This window comes from Sipha flava, unplaced genomic scaffold, assembly GCF_003268045.1.
Source record: "Sipha flava isolate LNK unplaced genomic scaffold, YSA_version1 281_pilon_pilon, whole genome shotgun sequence".
Lineage (NCBI taxonomy): Eukaryota > Metazoa > Arthropoda > Insecta > Hemiptera > Aphididae > Sipha > Sipha flava.
In genome coordinates, this window is record NW_020272948.1 from 305,193 (window position 1) to 327,046 (window position 21,854).

The 21,854-nt window shown below is 31.2% G+C and overlaps 2 protein-coding genes and 2 non-coding genes across 14 annotated transcripts in view; 2 read left to right on the top strand and 2 right to left on the bottom strand.

The window, feature by feature from the left end:
• LOC112685542 (NAD kinase-like) overlaps positions 1–4,473 on the top strand; it is a 97,434-nt gene extending 92,961 nt beyond the window's left edge. For 7 of the 10 annotated variants that reach the window (XM_025557460.1, XM_025557462.1, XM_025557464.1 and 4 more), the window contains exons 4-9: positions 36–230; positions 287–578; positions 1,602–1,759; positions 3,237–3,319; positions 3,693–3,898; positions 4,023–4,473. In XM_025557460.1, the coding sequence (XP_025413245.1) occupies positions 36–230; positions 287–578; positions 1,602–1,759; positions 3,237–3,319; positions 3,693–3,898; positions 4,023–4,027 (939 nt within the window). In that variant the 3' untranslated portion in view covers positions 4,028–4,473. Of the gene's footprint in view, positions 1–35; positions 231–286; positions 579–1,601; positions 1,760–2,840; positions 2,924–3,236; positions 3,320–3,692; positions 3,899–4,022 lie in introns of those variants that run through there. The other 3 variants (XR_003148812.1, XM_025557459.1, XM_025557467.1) reach the window with 3 other exon arrangements.
• Positions 4,474–4,634: 161 nt separating this feature from the next.
• Positions 4,635–21,854, bottom strand: part of LOC112685536 — a 53,485-nt gene continuing 36,265 nt past the window's right edge. The window contains exons 2-3 of one of the 2 annotated variants that reach the window (XM_025557454.1): positions 13,373–13,626; positions 4,635–5,286 (exon numbers count right to left, since the gene is read on the bottom strand). In XM_025557454.1, coding sequence (XP_025413239.1) covers positions 4,729–5,286; positions 13,373–13,626 — 812 coding nt within the window. In that variant the 3' untranslated portion in view covers positions 4,635–4,728. The remainder of the gene's footprint in view (positions 5,287–13,372; positions 13,627–21,854) is intronic. The other variant, XM_025557453.1, reaches the window with a different exon arrangement.
• Positions 10,285–10,356, top strand: Trnae-uuc. Its single transcript has one exon. It is a non-coding gene; the product is annotated as a tRNA-Glu (tRNA).
• Positions 11,530–11,600, bottom strand: Trnag-gcc. The gene has a single exon. It is a non-coding gene; the product is annotated as a tRNA-Gly (tRNA).

Consider the following 21,854-nt stretch of genomic DNA (forward strand, 5'->3'; position numbering starts at 1 on the left):
TACCTTGTTACTCATCATCCAGTTTCGTGCTCTAGGAGAAAAGCATGATTGTATTCGTTGAGCACTCAGTGATGGAAGACACTATGCTCACTAGCAACTCAGGCTTTATGGAAATACGAGAGAAACTTAAGTCATTCCAAGATGGCAAAGACGATCTGACCGATAAAATAGACTTTATTATTTGCCTAGGCGGGGACGGCACACTGCTCTATGCTAGTCTATTGTTTCAGGTACGCCATGTAAACACTTTGTTTTGCAACGTGTTTACAATTGTGTTTATGTTTAGAAATCTGTACCACCAATTATGGCGTTCCATTTGGGTTCACTTGGATTTTTGACACCTTTTAAGTTCGATAATTTTCAACAGCAAGTGACCAATGTACTAGAAGGACACGCTGCGCTGACATTACGCAGTAGACTGAGATGCATAATTGTTAGGAAAAATGAGGATAAAGAAAAACCACCATTAAATTTACTTGTGTTGAATGAAGTAGTTATTGACCGTGGGCCATCACCATATCTGTCAAACATTGACTTGTTTTTGGATGGAAAACACATTACATCTGTCCAAGGAGATGGTAATGCATATTTTATTTTTAAATAATGTTTAGTTATTATTATATTATTGAATGACAAAAAAACAGAATAAAATATTATATTTTATAATTGTAGTTTTGTATTATAAAAGACTAAATATCCCACCAAGATAGTTAAAGTTCATCTTTAACAAGTTGACTGCCACGGTGTTTTTATAGAGCTGTTCTCAAACGCTTTGAGTACCAGAATAGGTACTCGCTGTGTTTGTCTCGTGCGCTCTTGTATTTTTAGACAGATGCTAACATGGGCTGTTTGCTGTATTCAGTTTGAAATTTTCTCCTCTTTCTACTCCATTAAACGAATTGAGCATCAGAAAAGGTTCTCAGTGACGTAATCACCAAAAAAAATGAGTACCCAAATTGACTCTCAAACCCTGAGAGTCAAATGGTGTGAGTACCAGAATTGGTACTCAAAGCCTGTAGAACAAAACGTGTTTAAAATGTGTGGCACAGGAGACAAACCACGTGAGTACCAAATATGGTCCTCGTGGCAGTCAACTTGTTAAATTCAGCATCTGTGATGTTTTTATCACTGCATATTTTAAATAACTATTGAATAAACAAATTTTAAATAATTTCTTGATTGTGTTTACACAATGAATACTCTGTAATTGATATAATATATATATATATATTAATTTATATGATTTTCCAAAAATTTAACTGATATATATGTGTGTGTGTATGTGTGTTGTCTATCATCAAAAAAAAATTATAATTGCCCACATTTATTATAAGTAGGGTCTAAATTTCAATGCAAAGTGCTTTTTTTTTTTTTTTTAGGCAATTTTCGGCAAGTTTTTAGAACATTTATTGATGGTTTTTAAGGGTCATTGTTATAAATTTACATTGTATACACGTATGAACGTGTATAATTTTTTATGAACTTTCATAGATTTTTGTTTCCATTAGTCTTGATCATAAAATATTATAGCTCGACAATTGATAAAAATATAATCATGTAAGTGTATGTGTCTAATTCTGATATTTTATTTTTGTAATTAGGTTTGATTGTTTCAACACCAACTGGAAGTACGGCGTATGCAGTTGCAGCTGGTGCATCAATGATTCACCCAAGTGTTCCAGCTATTATGGTGACACCTATATGTCCTCATTCTTTGTCATTCAGGCCAATAGTAGTACCAGCTGGTGTTGAATTAAAAGTAAATTATTATTTTGAAGGGATTCCACACCTATTTATAGTTGAATGATGGGATTATTTTAGTTCAATTTATAATTTAATTATTATTACATAGTCTATGAATATGTATGACGTTAAATATCTTACAATATTTTTACTTGATATTTTTTATAATTTGAGATTGGAAATAATTTTTAAAGTTTACCAAAATAATATTTTAATTGATTTTTTAAATTCACACCGAGATGACGGTAATGGTCGTAACATAACTGAAATAATAATGATTTTAATAAGAAATGTTGGAAAAAAAATGTTAAAAAATGTATTTTAATTTCAGTATATAATCTACTGTTATCATAAAAATTTTGAAATAAGTAAAATAAATTATCGTTTTTTAATTAAAATAATTAAGTATCTCAAGCAATCATTTAAATTACATACAATTGAGAAACTTTCATCGCTATGCCCTTGAAATTAATGAACTAACTTTTTTTATTTCTAGTACCTTCAATTATAGAATATGAAAGACAAATTTAAATTACTTATTTTACCTAATATTATGTAATATTTATTAGTTTAATATTTTGAAAATAATATTAAGTTAAAGATAAGCAAGTATCAGATTTGTATTCTTAATATTTGTTAGATATTTTAAAACATTTTTCATCAAAATTATGTTAAGTATGAATTAATTTTTAAATGCATTATTTAACAAATTGTAAAATGATAAGTATTAGATTTTGAAAAAGTTATTAAATTATTAGTATACATTAAAATTGGTGTAATAAATAATACTTATTTTTAAATTAAGAAGAAGAATAAATTTAATTAATAATCTTGAACTTTTGAACCATTTAATTAAATTGTTATTGATGTGTATAGATATGTAGGTTATTTTGTTAATGTGAATACTAATAATTATTTATGACTGGTACCAAAAGGATAAATTATATTTTTTAAATATTAATTTATTCACACTCATGGTGTGGAATCTACTTTGTTTTTTTAGAATTTTGATTAGTTTGTAATTTATTAAACATATACACATAAATAATATTTAAAGAGATAAACGCAGTTAGGCTATATTTTGTTTCTTTATATAGATAATGGTATCACCAGATAGTCGCAATACGGCCTGGGTTTCATTTGATGGTCGTAGTCGGCAAGAGATTTTTCATGGTGATAGGTAATAGGAGAGAAAATATTGAAAATTTTACTCATTTTAAAGTCAAATTTAAATAGCTGTTGTGTATGAATGTGCTTATGTTTGTTTAAATGCTTTTGAATTGCACATGGTTATCATTTTAAACTCAAATATTTTTAGTTATTTGTTGATTTAATATTTAAAATTTATGCTAGTTAAATTTAAGAATTTTGAAGTAAATTTAGTATAATGGTATATCTAATAAAAAATAAGTCAATTGGCTTCTACTAATGAAAATAGTGAATGTTATGCGGGTTATAATTTTGTTACTGATAAAGCAGGATACTTGTTACAGATTATGTTGAGTCCAGATGCCCGATCAACCGCTTGGGTTTCATTTGATGGCCGAAATCAACAGGAATTATGTGCAGACGATAGGTCGGTCTATATGAAATGTAGAATAATAATTGGTGATAGATTATGAGCACAGTAAACTTAATTTAATGTTCACATAAGTGACTTAAACAGTATACTATATTATACAACATCAAAAATGTTAGTTGTTTTTTTTTCAAAAAAGATCTATATAATATTTATCAAGTACAAATTACATTCTTTAAAACATATTTTATACTTATTAATACTGCACGACAACCATTTAACCATACTAATCAAATAGATGTTAATACTATTGAAATATAATACGATAACCATGTGTATACATTTGCTTAAGTTTTGGTTTTTCTTTGATTTTCTTGGAATACTTACCAGGTTTTAATTAAATTATTATATTATTTTATTATATTTGCAGCTTGCGAGTAACTACATCCATTTATTCAGTACCATCAATATGTGCTCAGGACCAGATAACTGACTGGTTCGATTCATTAGCTGAATGCCTACACTGGAATGTGCGCAAACGACAGAAACATTTTGAGGAACTGTCTGATCTGACACATTCCAAGTATGATGATGCACTGGATTCAACGTCCAAAGATAATTATTTATTAACTACGGGTAAATATTCAGATCAATTTTATAACTACTTTAATTTAAACACTGTGTTTACCATTGACTAACATCAATAATATGAGTGCAACATAATGCATTTACCAATATCATATTTTGTTGATATTTTCAGACTAGCAGGGTATATTCAACGGAGTCTAACTATATCTAACAGATACTTGATCTTTCAGATGAGAAGTACATATGCTACCATTGGTGCTTTCAAATGGACTTCAAAATTATGAATAATACATTTCTTTTTTCTACTGTGTTGTAAATAACTAAAAGGTTATACATTTTTGTGTGGCTGTTTTGGGGGTTTAAAAATCCTATTTATCATACAGTTATATAGTTGCAGTACTGACATTTTAGTTTTTTTTGTTTAATGTAATGTGTCTTTAATACATAATTGGTGAATTAGATGTACTTCAATTGGTGAAAATTAGTTTTTTTTACAAAACAGTACATGTTGTAGTCATTAAATAACAAATAAATGTAGGAATAATTTATTCTTGGATAGAACTCAATGATTTCATCTAGTTATATAATTTCTCTCCTTTTTTAAGACAATATTTAAGTTTTAATTTGTTTTTGATATTGTTAAGAGGGCAAATGTTTATTATTATTTTTAGCTCAACATTTGTAAAAATCATAAGATTATAAGATTTTTAATTGTTTTTTCATTTATTTAAACACATAATTATTTATTAATGACTAAAGAGTATACATTAAGTAATATATTATAATAATAGTTTCATAAATCTTTAGAAATTTTTTATTATTTCCATCTAAGCATTACACCTTTCATCTCACTTCTATTATCTATAATATGTATACAGCTAATGCAGTGATCTGAATTGAATGGTATTTTTTTCATTGACGTTGAACCTGCTTTCAAAATATCTACAAATGTCCTTTACTGGAACAGCGCTCAGATCCAAATTGTACATTGATTTAGACTTGATTTTCGCTGTGGAAGGTGAAATATGGTGCAAATTGTCTACACTTTTTGATGGACACATTAGCGAACCTTCAAACATCATACGCTTTTGCTTAACAGGCGTAAGATCTGAAAACTCATTGGCAGGTGACCTGCGAGATTGTTCGCACTCTCTAATTAAATCCGGCAAGTGTGAAACATTCTTCTTGAACATACGTGTACCAGTCCTGTATGATAAAGTTTGATTATTGTTAACTTCTTGCATATCCAAATTGGTCTTTTTGGGCTTGGATGCAGATACTGGTGCTGAACTTGATAATGAGTATTGTCGACATGGTGTGTGGTCTGAGACAATACCGAGTATGTCAAGATATTTGACATTTTCCAAAGGTGTTTGACTCAAAAGTTGTCCGGCAATAGTTGTAATCCAATGATGATAGTCCGTTTCGGTATCCACCTGAAAAATATAATAATTTTTAAAGTACTAGATATAGCTATAGTTTTTAGAAATATTAATTATCAATTATCAATAGATCAATCGATCTAAGTACACCATTCAGGTGAGTCTATTCAACTTGGCTCTAACCAATCGTACCTAATTTTCACTTTGTACTTATGTGATTGTTACACGACCGCAGGGTACGTATTATAATCCTTATTTTTGAATATCGTACGCGCATGTTTTTCAACCGACAACACTATTGGACGTTTTTTCGATTCCTTCTTTTATGTAAATTCATCCCCCCCTGAGTGTCCTCGACCAACCGACGGCGAACGAATGTATATAAATACAAATCATCGGCTCCGGTACCAAGTCCACGGACCCGTTGCATACTAAACAGGTCCATATTGAGGTCTGGTGGCGCTCCTGGCAAATTAATGTATTTGCCAACCCCTCCCCCTCCCCCACCAATAGAAAGTTGCATTTTTGTACAAAAAATTATTTGAGATATAAAGCATTTACAAAAACATAGTATACAAGGTAATAATTACTAATAAACTTTAATAACTATTTGTATTACTTTAAAATATAAACAATCAATACATTAAAAAAACATGTAATTTTCTGCAAATGTTTTTGTATTATAATTATATTAGTTGATGTTAAATTTATTAATTACAATGGTACTTTTCCTGCTCTTATAGAGGGCAATTTATCAATGACATTATCAAATGAAATTGTTTTAACTACATATTTTTCATATTTCGTGAAAAATAATACATAAGCAGTGTTAAAATATGCGCCCCTGGCCCATGCCCTCTTGCCCTGCAATGAATACGGTCCTGAAGCCAAACAAAACGGTGGACTGTTGTGTGACAGATTGGTCGCAGCTATGTTATCTAAACCCATCGTATTAACTAGGTAATAATATTGTTGCCTTACGCAAGCCTAAACACGTTTTTTAGCCGAATCGGCTCTCGAATGTCGAGTATATTATTGTACGACGAGGGGAGACATAGCGCTCACGACGTTAACTGTCAATTACATAACAGTTGGCACGGGTTACCATCTAGGCGCGAGCAATTGAAAATCCTAACAATATCAAGTCGTGTGTGTCATCTCCGCCTCCCATTCGGACCAACGCTGTGGGGTCCGATATCGGGTGAATACATTTAATTCACAATATTTTATATCTAAGTGATGAACATCATCGCTCATTTGATAAATATAAATATATATATATATATATATATATATATATATATATATATGTATATAGATTTTACGAGATCGAAGAACCCTCGGAATCCCGCAACAGGGCTACAAATATTGATCAGTGAACTTTTGAGTACCTAATGCAGAACCGGCCCGGCCAGCTATACATCGCAGGGATTCCACTCGATAACTGCGTCGGCGTATGTTCGATTTTCTCAACGAACACCGATAGTCACACGTTACAGTATGTAAATCGATAATCCAATAACTGTACGTAATGTGTACGGTGTGCTTGTTGAACTCCGTAAAACAATGTGTACGACTGTAGTACCGTACCTAGTTCTGCGTCGTTATAATAGACAATAGGTATGTCGAGCGCATTTATATCGCTAACCACTGTGAACAATTATTCTTGAAAATGTATGATTTGTTTTGATATACGATCGGGAGAAAAAAAATGTGTACCTACTCGTGGTTTATTCCGGTTATTAATACAAGAACAGTACTGCAGTTTACAGCTGCCTTTGAAAAAATAAATTGATCCAATTCGAACGGTGATCACACATTATTGTGTCCAAGTAGGTACGCCGAAAAAAAAGACAATAATTATTAAGAACGTTACAGGAACGTGTCACATCATTCACCAGCGAATATATTGCGGTTTTAGAAAAACAAAAACACTGCTACAAATGTACACACATGCGTTTAGAAATTTCAATCGAAAAAGGAAAAAAAAAGATAAAACGTGAGTATACCAACCACACACGTAAGTACGTTAAGATGCGTCACACATAAAGTATTAGGCGATGGAAGTACTTTCATGCGTTCGTACGCATTTCAGGAGGATTTCAACGCATTTGTTTGTCGTCGTCGTCTGTACATCACATACACGTTGATTGTAGCAACACCGACCTGCGAAATGTTTTCTTCTTTTGAATAAAAAAAAAATTAACAAAATTCGACAGTTCTATAGGGCGTGAGAGTTTTTTCCTGTAAGACATGTTTTTGAGAATTAAAACTGCACTGGCTCCGACCCCTTTAATATATTTTAGATTCTGAGCCAAGTTGGATTTACTGCAATGCAGTGCTCGACTTGAGCGGGGACGCAGGGGGACGGAGTACCCCTTCTAATTTTTATAAATTTTAGCGTCCCCCTACTATAAATACGTTATAATTATAACGCTCAACAAGTTTTGGGGACGCAAATTTTTTTCAAGCAAACAGAGTCCCTCTTCTTTAATTTTGCCAAATCAAGCACTGCTACAATGTGTATTTTTATGCATGTAACACTATTGTGAGTTAAGTATGCTGTATGCAGCATAGACGTATAATAGAATTCTACATGGGCGTCCCCAGACATTTTTCTAGGGGGGGGGGCAAAATTAATTTAAAAAATAAATGAAAATTTTTTTATACATTTTATTTATAGTAAATTATTATATTTCGTCATTATTAAAACTATGAATTAAAACATTACTGACATTTATGTATAATGTACAATTAAAACATTACTCAAAAAATACATTAAGATAAAATAGTCCGATTATTATTAATGATAGTTTTCATAGATAGCCGTCAGCCGTGCGTTGACATAATATGTTATGGAAACTTAGTAGACCTATTTTTAGAAACTAATTTATCATTTGGAATTTTACCAATTTATGTGGAAATAACATTATTCCGGGGGGGGGGTAAGTGCCCCGTCTTGCCCCCCCCTGGGGACGCCCATGGAATTCTATTATACGTCTATGGTATGCAGTATGCCATGTAGAACATGGAATATTTATGGGGAAGAGGGGCCAAATCTCCTAGTTGCGCCTATGGTTGCAGTCCAACAATTTCTAAAATATTTGTTTTACCGAATGCCGGTTTTGAAAAATCGAGATATTTCATGCTTTGCGCGTGTACAGTGTGTGCTTTGGTGACATGGACTGGATTTATTGCATTCCGTGGATTCGGGTGCAGTTATCGGTGGTGTACTCTTGCGCAACAATATTTTATAACACGTACACGTAGCATGTGGGGGTACACCTATGCGTAGCAGGAAAAAAAATAAATAAAAAACAGAGCCGCTGTGATTTATACACCATAATTATGTGTCCAGCGAACGCATTTGTGTCTGTACAAGTCGTGATTTGAAAAGACTCTTTCGACCGGCCGAACAAAGTCACACTCGTACGCTTATTGTGCTGGCGCAAGCGTATGCGTTCTATAACAATGTATAATAGGTACCTAATCAATATGTACACATATGCACTACGGCGGCAACGTGAAAACATACACATAAGTGAACTCTGCCCAAACACAATAAAAGTTAGACAGGTACCCACACACAACTGTATTATTATTGTGTTATTTTCTACAGCGTGTCAGCGTTATAATACATTAGTCATTATAATATTATTATTTATAGGTCCCACTGTTGAAGCACTATTGTCGAGTGTGTTTGTACGGCGCTATCGGGGTCGGTAAATATCAATTTATAATCGTAATCTCGCTTCAAATTGTGTGCAACGGCTTGCCTAAAGTACGGGGACGCGACATATTGTTCCGGATCGGAACGCCCCGCGTTTATAAACATCGACAATATTACACGCGGTCGATGAAAAGTATGAAAAAAATGTTTTAGGTACACGCACGCATACGGTAAACGTGTATGGATTTCATTAATTCGATTGCATGGACGCCATACACTTGTATAAATATCAGGGGCGGAACTAGGGGTGGAAGATGGGGATTCATCCCCGGGCGTGAAATTTTAGAGGGTTTAATTTTTGTAATAATTAACAACTAATTTGATATTTTTAATTTTGTTAAATACTGATATTAGGTTAAAACTCATTAAGTATGATTGTATATTATTATTAGAAAAAAATTCTCGAGAAGAGAATTTGATTATTGGTCTATGATAGGGCGTAATTTTAACATTTTACCCGGGCGTAAAAATTTCTAATTCCTAGGCTACGTTTTTAGTTATTCTAATTTCTAAATACTTATAACCAGGGTTGGAATTTTATAGCATTTGCATATTTCTTATAAGATGCTTAAAAAATAGTAGAGTTAGCTAAAAATGTGTTTCATGATACAGAGAACTCAAATAAAAAATTTTATTTTTTTTTTTAGTTTATAGTGCTTTTTTTGGATTTTTGAGACTTTTTTGCCTTTTACCTGTGTTTTAATCAAAATCGGGCATATTTTATGAAATTGTATTTTGGTAAACGTGTTTTTTGATTTTTGTTAATCGAATTTTCAAGATTCATTTTAATTTTAATTTTAAATTAAATTATAAATGTATAGATTAAGTAAATAGACCAATTACGCTAATGCAACTATGTACAATTACAGCGATAATATACAAGTAGGTATAATATAATACAATAATTTCGTTTTAGTTATTTGGTTCTAATTTTTATTATCTGCTGATTTTGTTGGTTTTTTTGTCGATTTCTACTAATAGCCGATTATCAACGAACGAGTGTAAAATTCACTTTATACAGTCCACATTCGTCTTGCGTGCTCGTATAAAATTATTAATTAATAAATTTCCTTTTTTTTTTGTTGTTTTATTGCATATTTTTAGAGCTTATTTAGCGATTTTTAAGGTAATATTATAACGCATATTTATGCAATTGTAAGTGCTATAAAATCCCAACCCTGCTTATAACTTTAATTCATTATGGTTATTGCCGGAGTGTGAAATGATATAATAAAATTATACGTGACTTTGATATTCTTTTAGTTTTTTTTACAATTATTTTGGCTGTTAAATAAAATTGTTTGTCTAACTATCAACAATAATCCGGTATGGTCTAGTGGCTAGGATACCTGGCTTTCACCCAGGAGGCTCGGGTTCGATTCCCGGTACCGGAATAAATTTTTTTACTAACTAACCAAATTTTTTACGGGAAACCTCCATTCTTTTTTCTTCTCTACCATACTTTTTTTGTCTTTTCCTTTTTCAATTAACTCATGCACTTCAAAAAATAGCCTTCAATACAAAACTAATAAAATAATCACCAACAAATTATGAAACCAATCAGATTGACGAGGGATACAATTATCAGCGTATTGTTATGTGTGTATATTCAGAAGATTACAATATGAGAGTTTATAATTAAATCAATTGGTGAAAGATGAGAGGATGTTTCATGCACGTTGAAATATTAATAAAGAGCAATTTGAGAGAACGCACATAACAAGAATTTTGGCTAAAAATCGGTAGAAATCCATAATTCATGTTGTGCCCTATTCGTTTTACACCCCTGCTGAGATTATGTCGAAACACTTCAAATAGGTCCGCTGGAACTGTTGACTGATTTTCAAGCATGTTACACCGTAAGTTCTTCGTTAACCGCGGTCAAATTAAACATGAATAGTTTCCTGGGCGCAGGGCCATCGAAATTACCTTGTAGTTATATTGTAAATATATATTGTTGGTCATATATTAACAAACAATTTGTTGTTAAATGCTTTTTAAAAAATAAAACTATTTTAATTTGCAAAATTAAATTGTTCTTCTTTTTAAAGTGTAAATATTAGATAAAATATTATGTAAATAGATTTGTATGAAATAATAGTTAATAAGTGATAAGAACGTTTTAGCATTTACCACAGTCTATATGAAAAGTCTGTGTATGTATTAAGTTGAAGAATAGTATACTAGTATTATTTAGCATATGTAGTGAAAAAAAATTTTGGGGTATTTATTTTTAGAAAATAGCGTATACCCAAGACATTTTTTATCAATACATCCCTGGAAATCGGAATATAATCTTTATCGTCCCGAAAGATTGAACAGTATAAAAAGAGCGTATCTAATAATAAATTCTTGTTTAATATCTATCAACAGTAGGTTATAATTATAACTATAATGGCTTCGAAAACTTTATGATTTTAATTCAATACAAATTTTTTAAACGCAATTAAATGTTCATTTATATGGGATATGAAAAATAAATAAATCTACGTCGTCACCTTCAATGATATAGATGACTTTATTGAATTAAATTAAACTTAGTAACTGAGAAATAAAAAATATTTTTATGCATCAGCCGGGAATCGAACCCGGGCCGCCCGCGTGGCAGGCGAGCATTCTACCACTGAACCACTGATGCTTATGGAAAACGAATGTAAATTTAGGCTATAAAAACTACTCATATATGCGTATACATATGCATTAATAAATATGATATGTGGTATAATGTGCAGCAAAAATTTAGAAAATATTCAAAAATATGCAATTTATTGAATAAAATACAACTCACATAAATTATTTACATAAGGGAAAAAAATAAGCACTGCACATTCGAGTATTGTTGTATCTTCCTGCTATACAATCTAAACAATATTCACGTTAGTCCAATCGTCTTGTGTGATGTATAAATACTGATAACGATTCTTTATATTATTGTACAATAATAAAACCTTGGTAAATTTTGATGTAAATAAATTCGGACCGGTCAGCGATAAAAAGTACGATTTCTCATGAAGATAAAGATAAAATCATTTGTTAAGTTCGTTGGGAGCAATACTAAAATAATCACGGAAGAGTTAATTAATTTGGTCAAGCGATATAAAATGTAAAATTTTGGTTGTCATATATCTAATATAAATTTGTAAAAAAAAAATCGTTAAATCTATGAAGTATGCATATACAGTTATTAAATCTAAAATATGCAAAATTACAGGCCTGTATTTAAAGGAGGCTTGGGAAGGCACGTGCTCGGAGGCGTCGTCAAGTCTCAGGGGCGGCAAAATATTTTAGCAAAATTAATTTTAAAAATTATGTACCTAATGAAAAAAAATTGTATGTTTTATTATGTTATAATTTGTTTAATTTGTTATTTAAAAAAAGTATTAAACGATTTTCATTAATAAGTTATATTTTAATATTAAAAAATCTCGATTATGGACGAAATAATAAGTGTTATATTATTATTATTTATTTGGGAGGGGGCATCAATTATATGCCCGGGGGGCGTCAAATTTTTAAATACGGGCCTGCAAAATTATGCAACAAACATTTTTATATTTATAATCTATGTACTATAGATCGAATTTGTATCTAACCAGAATTGTAATATGCACTTGCTAAACAAATATACAAATGCCTTAAATTCCGAGCCCAGTTTAATAAGTATATGACATAATACATTACAATGGAACACACTGATGTCCTTAACTGAATATATAGGTAGAGAGAGGTAGAAATCATTGTTATTCATTTTTTTTTCATTTCAAAATCGCCATTTCAAAATTGATTTTGGTGAAGCACTTTCTAATAGAGCCAACATCTTTCATTCCTTCATGGATATATCCTCTACCTTATTATTCACAACATTTATACCATACCCCTTGTCTCTCCAAAGTATTTATATATGGCACTCAAATTCCAGATTCATCATTTGTTAAATATATCGAACTAAGTCTAGATAAAAGATTGACATGGGTAGAATTTAAAGAGAGCCTAAAAAAATATCATTCTTTTCACCTAAAATTTGATTGTTTAAAAATCAAATTATCCAGTTTTCATATATTCTACATAATAAATTCATTATTTTTAATCACCCTTCAAATAAAGAATATATTTTTTTTACTTTTAAATTATAATGGATTACGATTTTAGTGTAGCTACAAAAAAATGCTGAAAGTAAGTGGACACACCTTGTGAGGGCGTAAAAGCTGACCTCAAAATGTGTTCGTTGGAAACGAGTCGTAGTAAAATAATAAATAATATAAGTATACTTTTTTGAAGAGATCAAGTAAAAGCTATATGATCTCTCCGAATAAGATTAGATATTTTTTATGAAATCAGTGGTTTTTTAAAAATACAAACAAAGTAATTTAAAAAATATATAATATTATCATATCATATTATTGTACTCACCACCACGGTGACGATGGGCGATCCGCAACCGGGTCTGACCAGGTTGAAACCGTAAGTGGCGTGTTCGGAGGGCGTGAGGTTCAGGTACCGGAGCAACAGTTTCCAACAGTAGCCGGCCGGCCCGTCCCATCGGATCAACAGGTGACCATCCCGTACTTCGGCCACACTGTTGCCACTGAACTTTCCATCGTGGATGCCACGTTCGCGGGCTACCGTGCAAGCTGGATCATCTCCCAACGTGGCCGTTACCGAACCTGTGCACACGCAACAACACGCAATCATGATTACTACCACTAGCAAACATAGAATACGTAACTAAAAACTTAAATTTTTCTCATAATCTACGGCATACATTTTTTCTGTTCAACAAACCTATTTCATTATCTGAATAATACAACCTATGTCTTAAAATGCCAAAAAATAATTATAAATTGTTAATATATTACTCTCCATCTCTAATAAAGGTTATTATTAGCTTGAAATAAATAGATGTAAATGATTTAGGTTTTTCTTTGTGTAATTTATGATAATTTTAAGAAAAAAAAAAAAAAGAGCTTAGTGTTGAAAACGGGTTCTTTGTAGTTCGGTGGAAATACAGTATGCGAACGGTTACACGGACAACATTTTTCATTGCGTAGTTTTACCGACCAGTTATTCTTACATTTTCAACGAACTGCATAGGCGTGCACGTTACGTTATACATTTGTATAACACCATAGGCGTACATTCAAACTAAAATTAGGGTGTGCTAAAATTATTCACACCGAGTTGTTTCTTGAGGCTAAGTTCCCCACAACCTATATCAGGCACAAAATATTTTAGTTTTACCTTTTAGCTATAAATTTAGCAATTTTCTATATTATAACCAAATAATATTAAACCTTTCAAACCTGAGTTTTTTTTTCATAAAAAAAAAAAAAATGTTTTTTTCATTAATTGTATAAACAGATAAAAAAAATAATGTTCACCAATTTTTAGGTAGTTTTAATTATTTTTACCAAGAAAACAAGTAGGGTCACAAAAGTGACCCATCAGCTTGAACAGATGAAAATTAAGTATACCAATATTGTAGGTAAATTATTTTTATTTTATTATTTATTTATTAAAAAATCGATTATTCCTTTTCGATAATTGTAACTTTACATGCTTAATTCTAATCAAATAAATAAAAAAAATTTTCAAATATTAACAGTATACAACCTATTTTTAAAATCTTAATATAAAAACAATAAAATAAATAGAAAACTTTTGTAAATTAAATAAAATCCTGTTCTTGAATAATTTGAATGTCTCTACTTCATAATATGAAAATCAGCAAAAAAATTTCTCCCTGAAGCCAAACACAAATGTACTTTATATTTTTCGCAAAAAAAGTGTGTTCGATATTTTCATGAACATTTTAGATGTTTGCATTTTGTAGGAATTTTCAAGTTATAACAGTACCAATATATTAACCTAACTAACCATTATATCAATACCAGGCAAATGATCTTTTGTGTCATATGTTACTGCATCGGGAGGTATAGGACTGTCAGTTCTTAATTTTTATTTATTTGTGGTAATATTTGTGTGCATACATTTTCAAAATTAGATGAACATCTTGTATTCCTATCTGTAGACATTTTATTAGGCCTGCCTTTTCTTTTTGGAGTTGTTATTTTACGGGGTCTGAAAGGGTTAAACAATACATGTGCTATGAAATATGAAATGTGTCTACCAGTAAAGTTGGAATAGAAACTAGTACAAAATAAAAATAACAATAATATACAAATAAATAACAAATATTATTAAGATCATGAACAAGTTTATTTTTAGTATTTACTGCTGGTGTATTACAAAATGATGATGTGTTTATTATAGTAGTCCCGTTGGTCACGACAAGCAAAAATCTAGTGTTTTTTTTTGATAACATTTTTCTTATACCTACTAAAACGTACAGTTCAATCAACCATAATTGTCAAACATTTCATAATGATGATGTAGTACAACCATTATAGATTTTTCGAGGTTAACGACAACTTAGGAATACTTAACAATACGATGTGTAGATGCTGAAGTTGAAGACGGACTACGATATCGACTCTCAACGTCGCGTCGTGACCTTTAACGTACATAATAATACGTAAACATTGATAGTACTATTTTCAATTGCCATCCATCTCTTATGAGAAAATAATAAAATAAAATAATAATGACAATAATAAGACGTCGCGTAACCTTTAAAAACACCCAATGTCTCTTTCGCATTATCGCTGCACCACACAAACGACCAAATTGCGTGTAGAGAATCGTCGTTGTTCGACAAAAGCGTGGAACATTGTCACGTTATGTAACACCTTCGGAACTGCACAGCAGGAGCGTATCCAGGAATTATTTATGGGAGGGGGGGAGTCCAGAATTTTTATTTCGTCTGTTCTCTAATTATAATTATAATTTAACTCAATACCAACAAATTACTATTAATATACTATAGTATGGTTTATACATTATAGGTATATTATATAGTCTATAAACTTTGTATATTGAAGATAATGGGAAATTAAAATAAACTATATACTATTATTATACTATTTACTATTAAATCGTTGAGTATGCAGAAATTTCAATGGGGAGGGTCCGATACGCCTTTGCTGCACAGCAGTTCTGAATGTGGTTACTAATACGATAGGGCGTTGTGTCCGATACGATATTGCAAGGATCTCCAAGCTACGTTTGAAAAGGAAAACAGAATCAGAATGTCGTGTTTCAACGAAAAGTGGTCGTTGGATTATTTGATCATTCGTTCGGGTAACAAAATAATAAGTTCAATTTGCAAAGAAAGTATTTTTGTACTAAAAGAATAAGAAGACATTATGAAACAAAATATAAGACAACTTTTTCCAAATTTACCGGGATATTATATTTAGACAAATTAAAGTCATTTCAAAATAGTTTTTCATCATAACAATTATATTTAAATAACAAAATAATATTGATAAAGCTGCTGTGAAAGCTAGTTTTCGTATTTCACTTTTATTGGCAAAAAGAGGAAAAGTCTAATAAAATAATGTATAATTCAAGCAGTTGAAGACATTTGTCCAGAAAAAGTTGATACTTTTAAAAATATTAACCTTTCTGCTAACACTGTTATCGTAGAATAGACGATTTAGTAATAATTTAAATGCACAGGTTAATAATAAGGCTCGAGTTCATTTAATTTAGTATAGTACTTGACGAATCAACAGATGTATCTGATACGTCACAGTTATTTTTATTTATTCGTAGTGTTAATAAAGAATTAGAAATTTTAAATTTACTGCTTTCTGTACTTAGAATGCATGGAACTATGACAAGTATAGACATATTTAAAGTAATTGAAAAATCATTTTTAGAGTGGGAAAATTTGAAATGTATCACAACTGATGGTGGAAAAAATATGTGTGATACAAAAAAAAGTTTAATTGGACAGATATTTACGAGTTGAGAAAAAGAAGGTTTTAAACCAATGATTTTGCATTGTATTATTAGGCATTATGCGGAAAAACTTTATACTTGGTTTAACTGAAAAACTTTAGGTTTCTCTTGTATCAACAGTAAATTTTATTCGCTCGAGTGCACTTAGACATTGTCAGTTTCAAGATTTTTTTGAAAGAAATAGAAATAGAAACAGAATACCCAGATATACCGTATTTAATAGCAGTTCGATGAATTAGCCGCGGAAAAGTTTTATCGTGATTTTTTGAGCTAATAAATGAAATTGAAATATTTCTAATTGAAAACCATTGTCTTTACTTACAAATAGTGAGTGGCTTTGGAAATTAGCTTTTTTTATGGATATCACAAAATATATGAAAGACTTCAATCTCAGATTACAAGGTAGAGATGTTCTTATTTACGATATTTACACATTAGTAAAATCATTTAGGGAAAAAACTTATTTTATTTAAAACATAAATTTCAATAAATTGTTTTACTATTTTTTTTACTTGTGATAAATTTAACAAAGAATCTAAAATACAATTTACACGTTTTTCTGACCTTGACGTAAAATCTGAAAAAATATTTTCAAAATCCGTTTGGTTGTCACATTGAAAAATTACCTTCTACCCTTCAAATGGAAATGATTAATTTGCAATATAATGATGCACTGAAAATCAAACATCGTGAGTTGATTTTTATAAATTTCTCCCAGATACACAATAGCCAAATTTAAATTTAGACAATTTTGAAAATTGGAACTAGTAACATACAACCTCAATTCAATCAAATATTAGCATAAAACCATAAGCTTCATACTTCTCATGAATAAAAAAATGATTTCAAAAATTAATAAAATTAATATCAAGTGTATTTAAGTATATTGTAACAATATTTTATAAAAAATGTAAAGCAAACATATTTATATACCTATATTTTGATAAAATTAAAGATGATTTGTGTTAATAAGTTTTTGATATTTTTTGTGGCCATTGAGTAAAAGAAGTTTGGAGATCCTTGCGATATTGCAATGAAACGTTAACATTGTTAGTAGGATACTCCACTCCCGTTAATAATTCGTAATGATCATTATATTATAATTCAATACAGCGATTATTTAAACGCATGGCAAGTATAATGAAACGTAACGAGTACAATGAAATACATGAAAACATATTACGCGTACGCGATATTCTGTAGTAATACAATATACTTTATACAGTACTACAATTAAACAATATAATAGTAAATGTTTAGATACATATATATTGATCGCGGATATTCATCTGGGGCAAACATCTGTACGTAGAATATTTTGTATTTATCCATGCAGACGTAGCTCGTCGGGGAATCGTTTACGCACTTCATAATCGCTGTATTCGATTGAAAGTATCCGCTTAAGGTTACTCGCACACAAACATATGTATTCGAATGGAAACATAGTTCGCAATACGTCGATCTGCTCAAGATACGCAGATATAAGCACACGGATTTGACTATACGTTCGTTTACAAATACGTTGTGTTCGACATAAAAATGCCGAATTCGTCGCGACCTCATCCACCGTCTAATTTACGATTCGCATAATTATACATCGACCCCGGTCTTCGTATATATATGTATATTATACAATCCTATCGTAAGAGAGACCTTCTCCGCGGCAGAAAGAAAAAGAAAAATGTTCGCGGGACGTGCGTGCTACTGACGCCTAATAATCGAGTGTCAAGGCGCGCGCGCGTATCGTAGTCGTCGTCGTCGTCGTCGTCGTCGTCGATTCCGCCCGAATTTCGCACGCCGTAATTAATTTCCAACGATTTCCATTGCCGATTTGGCATTTCAACGCATTGGTAGTACGGTACAAGTGCATTTACATTCGCATTTCAGCCGGTTTTCCCCTGATTTCACGATGTTTGCGGATCCGTGGGCATCGCGCGCAGCCGTAAGCCGAAAAAATACGGGCACAAGGTCCTTGAACGGTATTTTACGGTGCGCGTAACAACGCATAAATCTCGTTTTCGTTTGACATCCGTGAAGTTAATTGATACGCGTTACCATCAAACTTTTACCGCTCGTCGAACACCGTAATCGAATCTAATTACAAACGTGTACAACATTTTTGTTCGTACTCGAAATGGGCGCCGCTACCGCTACAGGGTCGTAGTTCCGTAAAAGCGAACCCGGCGCGCGATAATATAATTAATAGGCCATGCGAAATCTTATTTTCGATTCGGTGTTGCTACGCTACGTGTACCAGTTTAAAACGATTTTAACGATAGTAAACCACATACACACACACACACACACACACACATACACATATATATGCATACATATTGTTTTACGGTAACTGCAGCCGTGTTGATGTAACTGACAAAGCACAGGCCAGGCGGTAAGAAATACATTCAATACGTGCTTTTAAGAATGTGCATCACCAACTGTCTTTCGCTTGATCGCGTATACCAACCCCTATCGACGAGTATTCACCCGTTGCCACGATAAACAAACAATGGGATCGTCGAACTTCAATGTCTAACTAACACGTTTTATTCAACCTACAATCGTACATTCGTAAACAATCAATGATAATATTAATTAAATGTGCACAAACAATTTTTTTTATACAAATACGGGTATTATACGCACTGTAACTGGTTTACGCACATTCAACGTTTTTTACCTGAAAATCGACGACTCGTTTGCGCACAACGACACATTCACACACATGATACGTGTATATATATATTGTCACAGACTGCAGTACAAATCATCAATTATATTATCTTAATATTATCTTATAATTATATAAATTTGGATTTTCCAGACAAATTTTAGTAAAGTTACTGTAGGAATGGATTCTATATATATATGGACGGTACAGTGGTGACTAGTGTGTTGACGACATAAACTTTAATATGGCGTAAAAATTTCTAATATTTTTGAATCTCACTGAGGAAAATGATGTTTTAAAATTGATAATTATAAATTCAGTGAATACCGTGTTTTAATGAGTGGATGTTCAAATTTTAGATGCACTTATACAATGTCTTGCAAGTGTTATTGTTAATAAATGGAACAAAATAATAAAAGTAACCAACTTTCATAATCACGAGGAGTAGTATAATAATCAACGATAATAAGCAAACGAGTTCTGACACTAGGGATTTTCGTCACAGGTAACCAAAATATATGTGCGCAATCGAGCTGTGCATTTTTGCGCAAACGAGTTGTAAGAAAGGTAAATGTGTAATTGGATATGATTCTTCAAAGTATCCTAAATAAGATGAATACAGAAATTATGTAATACTATAGTGTGAGTATAACAATAACAAACACGGTGTATTGTCACGGTCAACTTTAGAATTGCATTTAAAAATGTATATTTCATTGTTCCGATTTCTTTTTGATTAAATTAATATTAGTAATCAATTAATTAATTTTTATATTAACATTAATTTATTGCCCAGTTTAAAAATAAGTGTCTCAATTATATTATTTTATTATTATTATTATTATAAATACAAATGAAGAGTTATTTACAATCCCATGATATAAACTGATGTTCTATTTTTCTGTACCTTCGTAGCAAGTAATTTATGGCTTTTGAACCTTTTTTTTTTTTTAGAGAGTCGAGACCTCGGTACACCTCCCTCCCTCAAATACGCCACTGATTGAGGCTAGTACTTTTTGTTTAACGAGTAATTTAAGTTCAATTTTCGATACCCGTTTGCTTAAAATTTTCAGTGGATTTATAATAATATTATTGACATATTTACGCTTTAAGGTTTTTGTAACGCAATATACATATATACGAGTATACCGTATAACAACATTCTAGATATTATTAGTTGACAATTATCTCTTTTTGTACAGTTAATATATATTTATTATGATGTAAGTAGTAAATAATAAACATTTGTATACCAATTAAAATTATTCACATAATTGCTAAATTCACGTGTTCACGTGATTATGACTCTGATACGTGTTCACGATATTCATCAACACGTATGTTTGTATTCATTTAAAAAAGTAAGACCTCTATTGAGATCAATAAAATTCAAACACTATATGGTATATACTAAATACCTAATAATAATAATAATAGTAATAATATGTCAAGTCTGTTGAGGTATATCGAATACATTCTGACATAAACTTGTGCACACGTGCGCGCGCGCGCACACTACATTTACGGTCACGTATTTTTCCTGGTCTAAGAGATCATTTTCTATCTAATGATTAATTCAACAGAATTTTAACTTGACCGCAGTTGATGTGTACAATCACATCCGTTTTCAAGAATAAAAATTATAAATGATTTATGGTAATTATATATATATGGACATCATCGTCTTGTTGTCGTTACCTTGTAATTAAAATCTTATGTATATTGTATAAATATCATTCATTGTCAACCGGACGCGTTATTATCTACGAACAAGGTAAAGTGTAAACACTATTAATACATAATATTACTATTATGAGTAGATTTATCCGTAGAAGATAATACCACTAATTGTTTCACAACTAAAAATATTATGATATAAAAAGATAAACAAAAATTGATACCCGTGATCAGGCGCGTACACAAAAAAATATTTTGGGAGGGGTTTTAGGTTGTACATTTTCATAATAATATAATTTATATACCAATTTTACTATATAAAAACATATTTAATATAATTTTCCTGAATTTCGGGAGGGGTTTGAACCCCTAACTCTCCCTTATGTACGCGCCTGCCCGTGATCAAATTGACATATTATTGAATTTATTATAATATTATAATGATAGACTAATAATTTATACTCTTAACTATTTATAGGTACATTACATTTTTTAAATAAATCAATATACCTACTATATTCAAAAAAATACGAGCCAAGGGAGGGCGAATGCCCCTTTCACTCCCCCCCCAAATACGCCCTTGTTTAAATCATACTGCCCCGGTAAGATGTAAATATTTAAACCGTCTCTGGATAGTATATTGAACGAGTACCAACATTATGTCACCACCGATCGCCATCC